General features: G+C 46.3%; 2 protein-coding genes across 2 annotated transcripts in view; both read left to right on the top strand.

Annotated features, from left to right (window-relative positions):
* The window catches only part of galnt10 (UDP-N-acetyl-alpha-D-galactosamine:polypeptide N-acetylgalactosaminyltransferase 10 (GalNAc-T10)), a 37,751-nt gene extending 29,502 nt beyond the window's left edge, over positions 1-8,249 (top strand). Inside the window, exons 8-12 of the mRNA XM_072706779.1 lie at positions 1,752-1,859; positions 3,038-3,259; positions 3,763-3,879; positions 4,220-4,369; positions 4,907-8,249. Of these exons, the coding sequence (XP_072562880.1) occupies positions 1,752-1,859; positions 3,038-3,259; positions 3,763-3,879; positions 4,220-4,369; positions 4,907-5,068 (759 nt within the window). The 3' untranslated portion in view covers positions 5,069-8,249. The remainder of the gene's footprint in view (positions 1-1,751; positions 1,860-3,037; positions 3,260-3,762; positions 3,880-4,219; positions 4,370-4,906) is intronic.
* A 771-nt stretch (positions 8,250-9,020) lies between these two features.
* On the top strand, positions 9,021-16,765 carry LOC111860905 (histone deacetylase complex subunit SAP30L). Its single transcript, XM_023845075.2, has 4 exons — positions 9,021-9,845; positions 10,556-10,678; positions 11,044-11,142; positions 14,994-16,765. Exons 1-4 carry the CDS (start codon positions 9,660-9,662, stop codon positions 15,120-15,122), a joined length of 537 nt encoding a protein of 178 aa, XP_023700843.1. The 5' UTR covers positions 9,021-9,659; the 3' UTR covers positions 15,123-16,765.
* Positions 16,766-17,124: the final 359 nt, after the last annotated feature.

Below are 17,124 nucleotides of genomic sequence, written 5' to 3'. Positions count from 1 at the left end.
CTGGCACCATAGAGAGAACATTAGAACCCCAGTTACCCCCTAACCCTCAAGCAAAGGGACTCTTTCACTACAGCTGATACTAGGGTTGTGTATTGACAAGAATCTGGCGATACGATACGTGTCACGATACAGAGGTTATTTTACAATATATTACACTAAGAAAGGCGATATTGCGTTTTTTATTTGTTTATTAATTTTTATCTAATTTTAGGAAAACTTGCAGTATAAAGAACACTCCTCATGCACAAAATCTGAGTTTAAAAAAGTTAACTCTTTTTATCTTTCGGATTCAGCTATCAGTGGTAGCATTTCTAGTTAGCTAGGTTTGCTAATGCTAATGTTAGTGGCACGCACTTGCTCTAGTTTCTGTCTGAGTTTACGTTGTTCCGTTGGAGCGGAAGAGACAAATGGATGAAGATAGACTACAGCGCTGTTATCTAGTAGGCCTGTTCAAACACAACATAAAATGAGTCGTCGTTTGGCAGTAATCTTATGGATTAAAACTATGAATTAAAATTGATAGTGTTTTTGAATCGGTGCAGTATCTCAAGACATCATATCACGATACTCAAGTATCAATATTTTCTTACAGCGCTAGTTCACACCTAGAAAGACATCCAGCCATGACGTTTTTGGATACTTTTATAAATCGTTTGCAACCCATTATAATAGGTCAAGGAAGGCAATTTTTTTATGTATGTAGAATGATTCTCTGAGGAAAACCGGCCCCCAGATGCACAAGGAGCTTGCAGAAGCCTCTCACTGGGGTCGGAAAGGGAATCTGAGACCAGAAAAAGGGGATTTAGAACCTATTACTCAAACTAGGCAGTAAATTTACTCCAGGACTGTATTCAGAGAAGGATAGGAGGAAGAATCTCCTGGTACGGGGGGGGGGGTATCCCCACAACCCCATAACCGCATTACAGGTCTCCGTCTCCCCCCGCTGCCATGTCTGATACTGCTGTGGTACTGTGCTACAGTACTAAATCACCCAGCCCTCCTCACTCTGATCTGTAAGCACACTGTGTGTGGTTGTTGCAGGGGGGGTGCGTTTGTGATGTATTCATGCCGCACGCACTTCCACAGCGTGTCCCGCCCCCACACCTCTCCAGGCCCGGCTGCCATCAAATATTCTTGCAGCTGAAGCGCATTGATGAAGCAACCTCTGGGCCCATCGGAAGCTGGGCCGGACTTTGCCTCAAATACCCGAAGCATTCAGTTTGCATTTGTATAAAGCCCCACCCACACCCAGACATAGCATCTGATTGGTTCAGCACTGCTAAGGGATGCCCCTCCCTGCATCTCCCCCATTCCTGGCACAATGGTACTGAACACTATAGAAATGAAGTAGCATATGGCCTGTACCACTTTGCTGGTGAAGGGGGGATTTTTCCCCCATGTACTACTCCGACCTCCCGCGGCTCACCCCTGGTGGCTTCGCCGTCCTGCACTGTACCTGTCACTGCTGCCTCACACCCCCTTGTTTATTTAATGCCTACGTCCTCGGCTCTTCGGAGCGTTCACTTCGTTTTCTGGGCAAATCTCCCAGCTCATATAGCCAGCCTGCACAGAGATGGCCCCGAACGCCGCCCTTCATCAATCATATGCCCCCACTGCGAGCCTATGGCGCAAAGACAGCACCCCCCCCCCCCCCCCTCCATATCTCCATGTCACCCCTGTCAGTGCGGCCCTCAGCCACGCTACGTACTTTCTGGAAGCTGACACTCAATTAACCCCCCCCCCTCCCACAGGTCTGGATGTGTGGCGGCCGAATGGAGGACATTCCGTGCTCCCGGGTCGGCCACATCTACAGGAAGTACGTCCCGTACAAGGTCCCGGGCGGCGTCAGTCTGGCCAGGGTGAGTCCGGCGTCCCCCCCCGTCTCTCTGTCCTCCGCAACTTTCGGGGCTCCTGATTAATCGCCGGAAACTCAACGGTAACATTGCCCACGGCTTTTCTCTCTTAAAACTTTAAACCGTCCGCCATATCCGGCCTCGAACGGCGAGCTGTTTCTCTCCGATCTGGAGCCAGTGGACTCCGAACTTCGGCATGTGTGAGCGCTGAGCTGCTGTCCCACCGGGCCACAACTGGGACTCCAGTGAAACCAGTTTCCCGGCTGCGAATAAAGTTCTGGTTACTCCTTGACAGACCGAGAAGCATTTAAACCAACTCTGGCTGAAATATGCGGCCATGCGGTCGGGTCTCCCTACGCTGGCAAGTTCGCCGTCCTGATTTGTCCTTGCGAGGTATCGATTTCCTTCTGGCTCGCGGCGCTCTGGATTAGTGACCCTGATTGGCGATGCAGCGTATCAATTCATCATTACCGTATAATACAGAAGCTGCTTCCCACCTTCCCTGAGTTATCTCTTACCAAGACAACACACCCTGCATTCCTGCGTGGAAATTAAATGGCTTACATAAACCAATCCATGTCCGAGACCAGGTTTCATTTGGTTGAGGTCAGTGCTTATTTTTTTAATTAGTTCCGGTTGTTTTAATTTTCCATCTCGGATTATTTAGAGCATTGACTTAATTAATTGTGAAACCTTTGCAGATGGCATAAGGCCGTGGGCTTTAGCTTAAGGTTTTAGCTGTGGGTAAGTCTTCAATCGGGGGGGCGGCGTTCCCAAATCCCAAGTCTCGGACAGCCGGCCTTGACGACGGCGGGAGCACGGTGCAGCTGCCAGGCTGGGATCCTTGAAGGAGATACTGACCTTGGGCCGGAGACAGGAAGCCGTGTAGGGTCGATGTGTTTGTCAGGTCCTCTACTGCCCATCATTTCCTGAGTGGTCACCAGGGGCGGAGCCACAGGGGCACCGGCCCCAGTTGAACGCTGATTGGCCTCCGGAGTGCCCCCTCCCCTGTCACTCAGCGATTCAAAGCATTTGATTGGCTAATCTTAGACAAGTCGCTATTCCCCCCCCCCCTGAGGGCAGTGGTGAGTCTAACCAGCCCGTTTGTCAGAGATGGCCGAGTGGGGGGGGGGGGGGGGTCCTTGAGGCAGGCCCTTCTGACAGGAGTGATGCCGATGTTGCAGAACCTGAAGCGTGTGGCGGAGGTGTGGATGGACGAGTACGCCGAGTACATCTACCAGCGGCGGCCCGAGTACCGGCACCTGTCCGCCGGGGACGTAGCGTCGCAGAAGGAGCTGCGGAGCAGTCTGGGCTGCAAGAGCTTCAAGTGGTTCATGGCGGAGGTGGCCTGGGACCTGCCCAAACACTACCCGCCAGTGGAGCCGCCTGCCGCTGCCTGGGGAGAGGTAGGCTTCCGGCCCCCACCCTCCTGGGCAGAGCTGGGGGGGGTGGGGCAGTTCATGCTGTACCCTAACCCTCCCACACTCTCCCCAACTTGCCGGAACTCTCCCCCGGAACACATCAGCCGTTTCAAAGGGAATTGTAAAAAGGAGAGAAAAAAAAAGATAACATTCTCAGTTCAGTTTGTCTAACAAAAATATTGGCCTGAATGCTAATGTACCCTTTCCTTAGTCGTACCCGCGTTGAGTCGTTAGTTTCGCCTTTCCTTTCCCCCCTGATTCGTAGAAGATTTTTTTCAGTTTCGAACAAGTGATACTGGCTGCATTTTAAGGAAACGACCTCTAGGGGGCGCCACATGCTTCTTTGAAACAGTACCCATCTTACAGTGGATATGTGGGTTTAATGCTCGCCATGCCCTGCATCGAGTGGACACACAGGGTGTGCGGCCGTCCACTCGGGTTAGGGGTCAGGGTCCCTGCTCGAACGTGATTGGGCGCTTCTCTTCCAGCTACGCAACTCGGGCGGCGGCCTGTGCGTCGAAAGCAAGCACTTCGCCTCGGGGTCGCCGATCCGTCTGGAGAAGTGCCAGAAGGGGCGGGGCGAGGCAGGCTGGAGCCACGGACAGGTGAGGGGTGAGGGGTGAGGGCGGGGCCCGTTATTTCCATTGACGGTGTCCCAGAATGTTCACTTAAACAATAAGTTAGGATTTCTCTCGTGTTGTAGATCATATAGCTGTAGCTGAATTTTTGCGTATGTTAAGTCGCACAGCACTGAGCAGGATAAGTGATTAGAGGGAGGATGGATGCATGCAAATTTGAAAGGCATTTAGTGTTGAGAGCTATAGTCCCTTTTCAGGGTAACCCCCCCCCCCCCCACTTGATTAGAGAATCCAAACCTGTCATTATTAGTTTCATAGCTGTATCTGATCCACGACCCCTCTCTGTCGCCCCCCCCCCCCCGGTCAGGTGTTTACGTTCGGCTGGAGGGAGGACATACGAGTGGGTGACCCCTTGCACACTAAGAAGGTGTGCTTTGATGCCATCTCGCCCAACAGCCCCGTTACGCTATACGACTGCCACGGCATGCGGGGGAATCAGCTGTGGAAGTACAGGAAGGTACGAGGCCCCACCCCGACCTCTCTGCTCTCCCCAGTCCCCTCCCAAACTGTCTAAATAGAATCTGCGTTGTGCTCCAGTCGACGTGGACGAGCCCGCGTGTCACTATTTAAATGGTCTAGCTACCTGAGTAACCATTTCGGTGTTTTTGTACGATTATAAAAAAAAAAACACCAGGATGTTTCAATTAGTCAACTAGTTAATTAGTTGAACTGATCATACTTTAGTCTTCTGTCCTTTGTTTGCAGTCCCAAAAAAGTGCTTTTCGGTCTTGCGTTTCGGATACGACGTCTCGTTGAGAATCACAATTGGCCTCGTTAGCGTTTTGGCTCAAACCGGCGAGAAGCTGCAAACTCCCAGATCAAATATGCCGAGTCGACGAGTCACCGGAGCGTTACGAGGCCTTAATTTGGCAGAGCTGAACCGTGGCCACCGTCCCCCCCCCCCCCCCCCCGACTCTGGGTTCCTATCCTCCTGCCCATCTTTTTCGTCTCCAATTATTTGCCCTTAACTTTGCCCCCGCCCCCCCCCACGCAGGATAAGAGTCTGTACCACCCAGTCAGTAACAGCTGCATGGACGGCAGCACCTCGGAGAAGAAGGTCTTCATGAGCACGTGTGACTCCAGCTCTCCGAGCCAGCGCTGGATATTCGAGAAAACCAACAGCACTGTGCTGGAGCAGTTCGGCAACGACATCTGAGTTCCGGCGACCTCTTCCACCTGCTCCCTTCCGACGAGGAAGAAACCAACTCAGGAATGTGCTCTGCGGTGGGGTTGGGTTTGGTTGGGGCGTGGGATGAAGTAGTTTCAGTAACTATGTACATATTGAAATCACTACAGAGACCAACTGGGCCGGTTGAAATGCAGCCGTGTTTGGAGGGAGGAGGCAAGGGATGAGAAACTTACCTTGGCCAGGAGAGGGCGCCAGCAAGTACTTCAGGATCTGGACACTGGTCTGGTTCAGGTTACCTTCTGCCGAGCCAGGCTTCCAGGAAGCTCGCGGATGTGTCCTCTGGTGCATCTGTCCCCGTTACGGACGTCAGCCTCTCGCCCACGGTCCCTACTACCCCCCCCCCCACACACACACACACACGCAGCAGCACGTCCACCATCTGTGACACCGAGGGACTTCTCAGTCGGCAAAACCTAGGGCATCATTGTGGATGCTGGCAGATGGTAGAGATTCTGTGCGGAGTCTGTACCCTTGATGCTATGGGATGCTGTGGCATCGGAACAGGAGAAATGTCTATAGAAGAATGCTGTTTGTTTTTTTTTTTCTTTCTTTAATGTCAGATGTGTGGCTTATTTGAGTGTAAATTATGGTATAAGAGGCAGTCCCCACTTTTAGAAGTAAGGGCTTGGATACCATTAATGCATTACACACTTTTTTTTTTTTTTAGTTATACGCCCTCTGATAAGCTGAGTCAACATTACGGTGCATATAGTGCAGTAGATGACATGGAACTTTATCTTCAGTTGCCATAGGAGCTTCCGGAAAGAGTTCAGTAGGGGATCCCAGGGTGTTGCTTGGGATGGCTGTATGACGTCACCCCTGGACTGGCCTGGTCCTCGGGCAGCTGCCGAGGTGACACTCCTGTAACACGGGGGCACTTTAAACGTTAAACTTGAATGAAATCTCAGTGCCTTGTCGGGCGGCGGAAGAGAGAAGCGTGGCCTGGTCAAAACGCCGGCTTCTCTCGTCTCTTGTTTGGTCTGAAAATCATGCCTTCTGTCTTTCTTCCCCTGGGTATTGACTCTCTCTTTCTTTTGATGGGTTGTATTTATTCCTGTATGTTTCTATTGGGAGTGAAGAGGAATACCCACCTGAAGAGCCCAACAATGAAACGTTATAAAGGGTTAAAACAGGTCAGGCATCCACACATGGCCCTCACATCCCATCCCATCCCATGCAGTTCCACCCCATCCTATCCCATCCCATGCAGTCCAATCTTGCTCCATCCCATTCCATCCTATCCCATGCAGTTCTCCCATCCAATGCAATCCCATGCAGTCCCATCCCACCCCATGCAGTCCAATCTTGCTCCATCCCATTCCATCCAGTCCCATTATATTCCATCCTATCCCATGCAGTTCTCCCATCCAATGCAATCCCATGCAGTCCCATCCCACCCCATGCAGTCCAGTCCTGTTCCATCCCATTCCATCCCATGCGGTCCCATCCTGATCCGTCCCATCCCATGATGCTCCATCCCACCCCATGCCGTTCCATCACATGCTGTCATGCGATGCAAAACTTACACACCGCAAAGCCACATTTGGAACTTCATGCAAAGTCTTTGTAAAGAAGTGATGGCAGAGCCTTTTAATTCAGTCATTGCCCTTCTGATGTTTTCCCAGGTGTGAATGGGGGGGGGGGTGGTGTTTCCTCTGTGTGGTTATAGGATGGTTTCAGGTTCATAACCGATTCATACTGCATGTCATTAAAGACTGGGGGGGGGGGGTGTCTGCGTGCCTATTAATGCTCACTGCATTTCAGGTGATGGTCAGATCGATTTGAACGGGACAATGCATTAATGTGCACTTATATTTAAGTATTTAAGCGTTGTGTTTGTTTTAGAGGATATTTTATTTCCCCTCTTTTCTGGTTTTAGTTTTTTTTTTCTGGAGTGTGGTGCATTTTTTTATGAGACATCTTAAAATCCACATTGTAGTATTTGAAGCATAAAAATGCACATACCTAACTAGATTCCAAATACGCTGAACAAGAAGATGTTTAGTTTAAAGGAGCTGGGAGTGGAGTTTGCACCTTAATGTCGCATCTGCACTTTGACCGGGGGGCACCTAGTCTGTGTCACTGCATTGCTTTGGTTATGAATGTGGAGCGACTCGAATATTAACCTAGACGTGGGGCTGTACAGCAGATCAGGGTAGCATAATCAAATCAGACCTGGCTGTTCAACAATATTCTCGTTAATACTGATATTACTAAGAGAGGTAGCTGTAATACTGATGACGAATGGCATTAAGCGATGACCTCATACGATTCAGAGAGATCTGTGATTACGTGAAATCCGCAGCTCGGGGGTCAAAGTTCATTCAACAGCGACGTACCGAATTTCATTTAGCTGTGGTGTTCCAGTTCTTGTCTCTATTTCTTGTTCTTTAAATGTTTCTTTAGTAGTTTGATCTACCGGTAAACTGTTCAAACGAATGCTTTAAATAGATTCTGATGAGAAAAGAAAATCAATAGGGAGTAATTCATTGACCTGTTCTGTCTTCGTTGGCGAGTGACAAAAATCCCACAGAAGTAGGCCTAAATGTAGCCGAGTGATGCTTATTTGAATGATCCATTTGTGCGAATGATCCGAAGAGCGAGTGTGCCCTTGATATCGACATCCCTTTAGTTGTGATCCACTTTTTTTATTTTAATTTCATTAAAATACTTTATTGTAAACTAAGAATTTGTTAACATGTGGATTGGGAATATGTACGTTAGTTTAACATAATTTGAATTTAACCTGCTGACGACTTTAAGGTTTAGGTAAATGTACCTTTTTCTGTTGTAGACTGTCCGTTTCACGAAGTCTGTAATCTGGAACTGTACAATTTTAGAAGCGATTACGGACTCGATATTTTATACAGAGCATATTCTTTCATTAACTCATGTCGGGGATAGAATACTAAGACAGTTTCCTTTTTAATACTGTTTTTGTTTGTTACAGTTCGTGATTCATGCTAAACTACGTACACGTCTTGTTTTGAGAATCTGTGTACATTTTGTATCTCATTCAGTATTTTTTTTTGTACTGACACAGAAGTAAAAAGATATTTAGATATACAATGAACTGTAAAACTAAACTGGAATCCTATCATATTTTTGCTGAAATGTGAAATTAAAAAAAAAATCTATATTTGAATAATTTTCTGCTTGTGTGTGACTTTCCTTAAATTAAAAGTGGTTTAATTTATGTTTTATATGAAAAGAAATGGAAGCCGTTACAGGAAGCCGCTTATAATAAACACCCTGAACGTGAGCTTCGAAAGCATAGTCTGGCGATCTACATAAGTTACTTGCACTATTTCCAAGTTGGGAATATTCATAGAGGCTATGCTCTGGAGTGCGTTCGCATGTCGAACTGTAGCTCCCTCTAGTGCTGGTAATTAGGCAGGGTGCCCAATTAAGTGCTGTAATTGAGGGGGAAAGGAATGAGATTTACTGAAATTAAAACCATTTCAGTCTGAAATAAAATATTTTGGGTATTAAAATGAAATTAAGTTAACAGTTGGATGTACACGCTTTAGTGATGTTTAAATCGTGGTCGTACTTTCTCATTTTCCACCTGCTTCTTGTTTCATTCTAAATTAACAAATATGTTTTAAATAACGATCAACCTCCGCTTAAATTATAACCGATCGTTCACCATATGTGAATAGTGTCTTATTTAATACAGTAATTTAATAGGCCCACTCACAAATATGTTATATAACGGGTATATAAATAAATATATGTAAAAGATTACACACTTCATGTAAGAGATATGGTCGCTTTCCCGCATCCAGTGCCTATGAAGTATTGCTGAAAAGAGACTGTGCGGGAATCGGGAACCAGGAAGAAAGCGAACCGAATAAGCTGATTGGTCAGAGGTAGAACATTATTACACGAACGCCCGCCTACATCTGAAATCGGACCAATGTGGATTTAGAAACAACACTTCCGCTTCACGGGCCGAACATGTTTCATTGTACCGACAGTTCAGAAGAGTCGTGTGATTGTTGTTTCTAGCTAGGGTAGGCGAATGAGCCAGAAGTACGGATATATGTTTTAAAAAAGACTTCTGCACGGAAACGGTAAAGCCGACTGGAGTGCTGCGTTTTGCCCGTGGCTGTCTTGGCACAACGGCAAAGTCGACGCAGCTATTTGGATTAGCTAGCTGTTAGCCAGCGTGTCTGTCTGTGCTCGCTGTCGATGTCCTGGCCGATAGCGAAACGCGTCGTAGCTGCTCTGGAGAACCCGCTCGTCATTTCGACTGAGTGCATCGTCCCCTAAAACCTTTGCAAATAACATCAACTTGTAAAAGTCAGCTATTTTTAAATGATCTTTTAAAATTTCCTGGCAGTGCGGTATTTGCAGACGACTTTACGTGGGACATCCCGTTTGATTTGCTGTAACGCGCGATCTGGAATCTTTAAATAATATTAATTTTTCATAAACACGCAGTCCGGCACTTATTTCTGGTAGTTGCTGGTTACTTTGCCGGTAGTTGTGCGCGCACCGGCCCGCAAAACGGGGAACTGCGGACACGAGTGACGGCGATCCATAGGAGTCCACCATGAACGGCTTCAGCACGGAGGAGGACAGCCACGACGGACCCCCGGCGCCGCCGTTTTACGGCCAGAGCTGCTGTCTCATCGAGGACGGCGAGCGCTGCGGCAGGGCCGCTGGAAACGCCTCCTTCAGCAAGCGCATCCAGAAGAGCATTTCGCAGAAGAAGCTCAAACTGGATATTGACAAGAGCGTACGTATGAACTTAATTTTGCTGTTATATGCCAGGGCTGTGCTTTGCAAGTTGGGACACATGGGTGTTCACTTTGGCCGCACTCTTTAGCCGCTGCAAGTAGACAATCCTTTAACTGATAGAATGCGAGCAAATACGGACGTTTTTCCAAAATTAAAAAAACAAACTGACCGCTTCAGCTGACTGCACATATGATTTAGTTTCCGAGTTTGTCCTTTTATTCTGTTCCTGCTCGTACGTGCACGTCTGCTGGCTAAGATGGTGGATGTTTCCGCAACTCTGGCTGTGTAAAAACTGTTTAGTTCCTGCGGGGTGGCGTTTAAGCCTTGTGAGCAAGCTTGCTCTTCCCGGGGACGTCCTTAGAGGCCTTCAGACTGTTGTTTGTCGCAGCAGGGCTGCATTGGTCAGATGCCATGTCCTGGAAAAAGTACCAGTCAGTCCGTGTTGCCACGCCCCCAACTCCTCCCCCACAACCCCGCCCACACATCCAATCCCAGCGTGATTTAGCCCCTCCCACTCAAAGATGGCCGTTGCCAAGGATACTCAGGCCATGGGCATGACGCATCACTGCGAGAGCTGCCTTGAATTTGGCTCCATGCTGGCCCCTATTTTAAAGGGAAAGATTGAGTATTGTTGTAATCGTGCTTTTCTGTGAGTTGTGCTGGACAAGTGCCCAGCCTTTGCTGAAGGGGAAATGATTCTATCATCAGGTCAGGCACCTGTACATCTGCGACTTCCATAAGAACTTCATCCAGAGCGTTCGTAACAAGCGGAAGAGGAAGACGAGCGACGACGGCGGAGAATCCCCAGACCACGACGTAGAAGTGCCGGAGGTGCTTACAGTGACTTTTTGGCGATCGTATCTAATCGGTCGTTTTAACGACCTAGCGTAAAACCAGGTCCTGACACTTAATGTTTCCTGGTGTTTTTAAACATGGGACAGTGCACGTCTCCAACTGCTTGTCGAGTTGAATTTTTTATCCAGCTGTTTTATCCAAATGTGGATTTTTAAGGTAGCGTTAATCTGAGCTGACACAGATCCATTGTTAGTTTGAAGTTTCCCCCCCTTTAAATAAACAATACGGCAGAGTTAGCTTGTAAGATACTAAGCTGCCTTAACGTTAAGCGGTTGCCATGGTAACGCTACAGGAGGTGACCTCAGAGAGCAGGATGGCGATGGCTGTTTGTGTGCCCGCAGGTCGACCTGTTCCAACTTCAGGTAAACACGCTGAGGCGCTACAAGCGACACTACAAGCTGCAGACGAGACCGGGTCTGAACAAAGCACAGCTGGCTGAGGTAATCATTCTGTGCGTCTGTGGTCCTCTGCGTACTACGTTGTAGGGACCAAATGTCCCCACGACATGCCATTTTGACCTTGGGACATTTATCTGGAAATTTGCGAACGCAATCAAAAAATGGCAATGTATTTAGTTTGGTTACTTAAGGTTAAGGTTAGGGCTGAGTAGGAGTTAAGTTTGTCCTTGTCGGGATTAGGGTTATGCCTGTAGAAATGGAGAGTCCCCAGAAAGATATTGATATTTAATCTGTGTGTTTTTTTTGGAATGATGTTCACTAGCGGCGCTGATGTAAGCCGTCGCCCATTTCAGGTTTCCGCTAGTAATCCCATCCTTGCTAGAAGTGTCAGAGTGCTTCATCACTTCTTAATTACCTGTTCTGGCTACTTAATTATGTTTCCTGCTGAAAATGGTATTGTTAATTCATTTTGGGGTTTTTTTTTTTTTGCAAAATGGACTACCTGAAAGAGGACAGGCTAGCAGGAAGCTCGGCAAACCATTACAGGAGTGCGTTGCCGTGACGCGTCATTGAGACAAATATTTGCAGTAGGGGATGGGGTCCAATATACGAGATCCCGAGACGAAACCAGCGATGTCTGCAGAGCACCATGAGGGTTTCAGGTCACAGTTAAGGAAGAAAAATGTAGTACCAGCACTAAAATGACTGTTTTAAACCCCCCCCCCCTCCTCCCCCAGCAGTGTAACTAGCTGCTTAATTGGCAGCTAGACTCAAGCCTCTAGGGAGTATCACAATCTTATGTTTCCATACCCTTCAGTCTGAGTTAGCATGCTAACTTATTTAGCGTCCCTGCACTCTGAATCGCACATGCTGCACGCTGTCATCTGCCTGCTCTCTGCGTCAGCCTCAGCCTTACACTCTATTAATAACATTTCTCCTGAATCTTCAGACAAAGCCGGGCCTTCCGGAACAGTCCGTGGTGTTCAGCTGCCGCACGGACGGGTGGGGGGGGGATGGGGGGGGGTAAGAAAATCTGTTTCCTGTCAAACGTGTTTAGTTACCTTATAGGTAGCTATATTTCTTGTTTTTAGTAATAGATTTAGCATTTCTGGAAAGTTACATTTCATACCCAAGTCAGAAAACATTTTTTTTTTTTCCCTTCGCGGTTGGCGTGGTTTGGGGATATTTATGACTGCAGTTTGCGTTAAGTTTTGAGCTTCGGTTTTGCTAAAACTTCCGTTGTCGGTCTCTCTCAGTTACACTTTCTCTTATGTCATTCCTTAAGTGTTTATTCAACGCTTTGGTAGTTTTGTTTTTGCCATTTAACGACTTCCCCACTCAGTCATGCACCGTCACAAGGCAGGTACTGCACATATATGTGGGATTGATCTGAGGTCCTTTGGTGCATTTCCAATAATGACTTGTACGCATGACACTTTAAAGCAGCTATTCTCGACCTGTGGGTCGCGAACCAAATCTGGGTCGCGGCAAGTTCTGAAAGGGTCGTGAGGCAGAGTTGGAAATGTAAGTGTTTTAAAACCAGCAAGCCTTATGCTGATCCACGATCAGATTCCCCAGCCCCAATCCTAGGACTAACCTATATAAACAGGTCTTGGGTCTGCTTAGTGCAAAACTAGTGAATATTTAACCAATCCAAGAAGCCAAACCACAGATGCTTAATTTAAAATTCACTGGCACATCCAATCAGATTTGTGCGATAGGCATTGATTGGCGTAAATTGCACAATGCACCGCGTGCTTGATCATAGCGTTCATTTAAACCTATACTTGATATAGGGTCGAGACCTGAGCTGACATGGTAAAGGTTGAGAACCGCTGATGTAAAGGCCATTTTAAAAGTGAGAGAGGGGGTCTAAAACACAGACTACCAGGGAGAATATTAACGAGAGCCTGACATCCCATCTTCAGCTGATTCAGGGCTGTGAAGCTTCGAGAAAGTCAACATAAAGTAATAGCTGTGATTTCATGAATGAACTTGAATGGATTATTGGTTTTTAGCTTAACAACATATGCTATTGATTGGAGGTGGGGGGGGGGGTTCTCCACCCATGTTTCATAACTGGATTTGGAGGAACCCAAGGACAGTCATCTCTTTGGCTTTGATCTATTTGCTTTGTCTTTTGTGATGTAAAAAAAAAAAGAAGAAAATTCCATGATCAATACACAAGGGGGTCACAGATTAACAGCAAAGGAAACGTAGGTTGCTTTGTGCTGTTTGAAGATGGGGAAACTGGATATTTTTCTTTACATCTGCTGCTTAAACAACAGTGAGGTACCTTGATTAAATGTGTATGTCTTTGATCTATAAACATTTCAAGGTATGTGTTGTAACTGAGCATGTTACTGTGTGTCTTGTAGTCTTTTCTTACTGTACCGAGGCTCATTCTGTTCAGGCAGTGTTACACGTTGACTTTTTAAAACTAAAAGTAACATGAGGGAAAGTCAGCCTACAAAGTTCGGCACTTTGGACGGGCTGCTCGCCGGAACATCAAGAGGCCATCAAACTGCTGCAGCGGTCGCTGAAGTCGGGGGTTCTAGGAAGGACGGAGGGTGTAGCGTGTAGAGGGGCACTCGATGGTAGAAAATGGTTTGGGCGTTCCTTATGTAAACTCATTTCCAGTGAAAATAAGCCTGTTTCAGCGAACGGCCCGGAATCCTGTTTAGTATCAATATACCGAGATGCCAAACTGGTTCCTCTTTGTTGTCAGTAGGACAGAAGGCAGAGCTTTAGGAATATCAAACATTGTTTTCCATTGCATGCAAACCCCCCCAACCCCCCCCACCCCCCCTTTCTCCGTTCATGCATTCCTGCGACCTTAAGCTTTGCGGTCATTTGCGATCCCGCAGTTCACGTTGACGCTTTGTCTATCTCAGGTGCATCTTTGATCTCACTGCAGGCAGCTGGACTTTCGATGCATTCTGCCCAAAATCATTTTTCGCGGTGACGTGACGGCCTTGATTGAGAGACAAGTAGCTTGTTATATGGAGAAAAACGTTAAACAGTCCATAACGAGGGGGAAAAAAAAACAAAGCACGTCCCTCAGACTGCAACAAAAACACTCTCCGATTAAAAAATAAACTACAGGCCTTTGTGTTTTTTTTCACCGGTACCGAGCTGGCTCTCCAGCCTCAGCTTGCGTGACGCCCTCAGATGTGAAATATTAAACGGAATGTTCCCTTTTCAAGACGTTGATCTTATTAATGAAAGCCACACAATGCCTTGCCGGTGATTTATGTGGTGAAAGCGATTCGGGTTCGAGAGCTAGCGGTCACTTAGTAATTACTGAGCATTTCTGGAAAAAAATCAACAGGTGAACTCATTCCGATGTGGCAGCTGGCATAGAATTACTGAAACGACCCTCTCAATGTGTCATTCCCAGCCTGTTTGGGAGCGGGGGGGTTGGGTGGTTGCGAAAATAAATTAACCTGACCAGGTCTGCCTAGGCTGCAGAGGTCCAGACATTCTATAATGAGACTTGCACACCGTTAATAAAGTTCAAGTCAACGATTCAGTCCAATTACCTCTCTCCCCGAATCACGCCACCGAAACTAGCTTTTGGATGAAAACTTTCAATCTCCTTTTGTTTGTTTTCCATATGCATTATTATTATTAATAATAATGATAATAATAATGATAATAATAATAATATCATTATTATTCTCTGATTGCCCAGAATGTGAAAGAGGCTTCAATACATTGCTCTGACTTCCAGTCTGTTAACGTTAAAAGTGACGTGCATGGAAACGGCCACTGTAGGGGGGAAAAATCACGACTTTCCCCTGCAATTACGGCGGATCCCGTAATCACGGACACACAGGCTCCCTCCACGCTTCTCCACCATCGCTGACCCACTCGTCTGTTTACGTTTTCAGACGGTCAGCCGTCACTTCCGCAACATCCCCGTGAACGAGAAGGAGACCCTGACCTACTTCATCTACATGGTGAAGAGCAACAAGAGCCGACTGGACCAGAAGTCGGACGGCGGCAAGCAGCTGGATTGATGGGCCCGCACTCCGTGGCGGATCGTAATAAAAACGGACATGCGAGTCTGAGCCGTCCCGACGCGAGGACCGCACGCACGCAGGCGGTGGGGTAAAACTGTGTTGTGAATATACTGTACAAAAAAAGAGTACGCTTCTGGAGGAGAGTATTGTAGGTATTTCTGCCTTACATTTATTTTTTATTTTTTCATTTTCGTTAGACGTACAGCGTGAAAAATCGAGCTTGGGCGCGCCAGCACGGTAGTAAAAACGCTTCGGAAACGTGAGACCACGATTTGGCTCCAGGCAAGGAACTTGGGATCAAATTTCCTGTTACCTGTTTTTGTAGTTTAACAGGGATCTCTGTCGTGAAACTGAACGCTGTTGGTGGTCACTGTGCCTAGACTGGGTATTTCATGGTCACATGTCTCGTTTGCCCAATCAGATTCCACAATGTTACGTTTTTATTTGTTATTTTCAGTACTCTCATTTTTATCTGACTAGGATGTATTTAAGCATAGAGAGTACCTGTAAGTACTTTATAAAATGTGCGTTATTTTAGTTTATCTGTGTCCATGTCCACTTGATTTCCATTCAGTGTTGCTGTGAAAAATCACTTTTTACTGTATCTGATTTGCCGTTTCATGAGCCGTGCGTAAGTCCATTGCCGATGTTTCATCGCTTCGGTCACGGCCTTACATACGACAGCTGGAGAACTGAATGAATCGTATAGGCCTACACCCTTCAGTTTTCTGGAGCGCATATCCATGTGAGGATTCCGGTATTGCAGCTTTTCACTGTTATTTATTTACGATTTTTCTAACCTACTGGGAAATGGATCCTAAGATCAGTCCCTTCTGAACCAGCATACTCCACCTTCTTTTTGCTAGAGTCTTAAAATGGCAGAATCACTTTGAAAGCGCTTAACATTTTGCAGAATATTACGGCAATCAGTCAGACAGCAGGTATATTGCACTGGATCAAAATAGGCAGTTTACTGCAACATGGTGCTGGTTATCTTCGTTACTCCAGGTTACATGCTGGGACTCGTTGCCTAGCAACATAATCCTGGATGTTACTAGTCGTGAAATGTGTTGCTGATAATTGCAAGGAACCCGAATTAGGAGCCAGTGTGATGTCACTAATGTTTTATTTAACGATTGTTCGTCTCGTTATCTTGCTTTTGACGTCATCTCTATCTCTGAAGGCTTTTGAGATCTTTCAACTTGAACTCGCAATCAAAAAATGTACTGAATTACACTGCAATCTGCGTTTTTAAGCAATTTCATTATAAACTCTGGCATAGAAATCAGGTTTTCCTCTATACCATATGCCTTCCCCTCATCTGGTTCTGGTATAAATTTGGACTTCACATAAACTAGATTTTTTTTAAATCAACAGTTTTATTTCAGTCCAGAAACTTAATTCACTTGAAATTTAAGAAGCCTTATTTGCTGAAACCTATGTCTATATGTTTTGTGTATTTTTTTTTTTCTTTTTCAAATGAGATATGAACTATAGTAGACTAGTGCAATACTCATTTTTAAATATTTGTAAGTACATCAGTTTTCTTATGTTTTCGCTTTGACATAGTTGATGTTTTAGGTTAAACATGCATATATTCTTGTGGCTTATTTAATAAAAGTGCCGTCACAGACAACAGAGTTGAGACTTTTGCTTGGTTCTTGGTTGACTTTAACCGACTAATGCCATGTAGTCAAACTAGACATAATTCCCACATTCTTTTTTCGTTAATATACGAAAGTGGATCAGAAGTCCAGAGCATCAGAAAGACAGGTTTTGGCAGATGGTTTACATGCGATCCATGGCCTCTATTCATCAGTTTCGAGCAGTAAGGATATAGGTATCACTGAATTTCGTGTCGTCAGCAGTGAGGAGTCTAGAATCTTCATTTTATGTGTTGGCCTGCAGTTGCCCAGGGTTTTTAAGTAACTGCGATCAGGATGAAGATTAAGTATATCCTGTCATATCGAATCTGAAACTTCCTCGCCGTAACAGTATC

This window comes from Paramormyrops kingsleyae, chromosome 24, assembly GCF_048594095.1.
Source record: "Paramormyrops kingsleyae isolate MSU_618 chromosome 24, PKINGS_0.4, whole genome shotgun sequence".
Taxonomy (NCBI): Eukaryota; Metazoa; Chordata; class Actinopteri; order Osteoglossiformes; family Mormyridae; genus Paramormyrops; species Paramormyrops kingsleyae.
This window is presented reverse-complemented; position numbering and strand designations above follow the sequence as displayed.

Bases quoted from the DNA above. Each gene is read 5' to 3' on its own strand.
- LOC111860905 (XM_023845075.2), top strand. From the start codon at position 9,660: ATGAACGGCTTCAGCACGGAGGAGGACAGCCACGACGGACCCCCGGCG. The intron at 9,846-10,555 runs GTACGTATGAAC...TTCTATCATCAG, and splicing joins AACTGGATATTGACAAGAGC to GTCAGGCACCTGTACATCTG. The intron at 11,143-14,993 runs GTAATCATTCTG...TTACGTTTTCAG, and splicing joins ACAAAGCACAGCTGGCTGAG to ACGGTCAGCCGTCACTTCCG.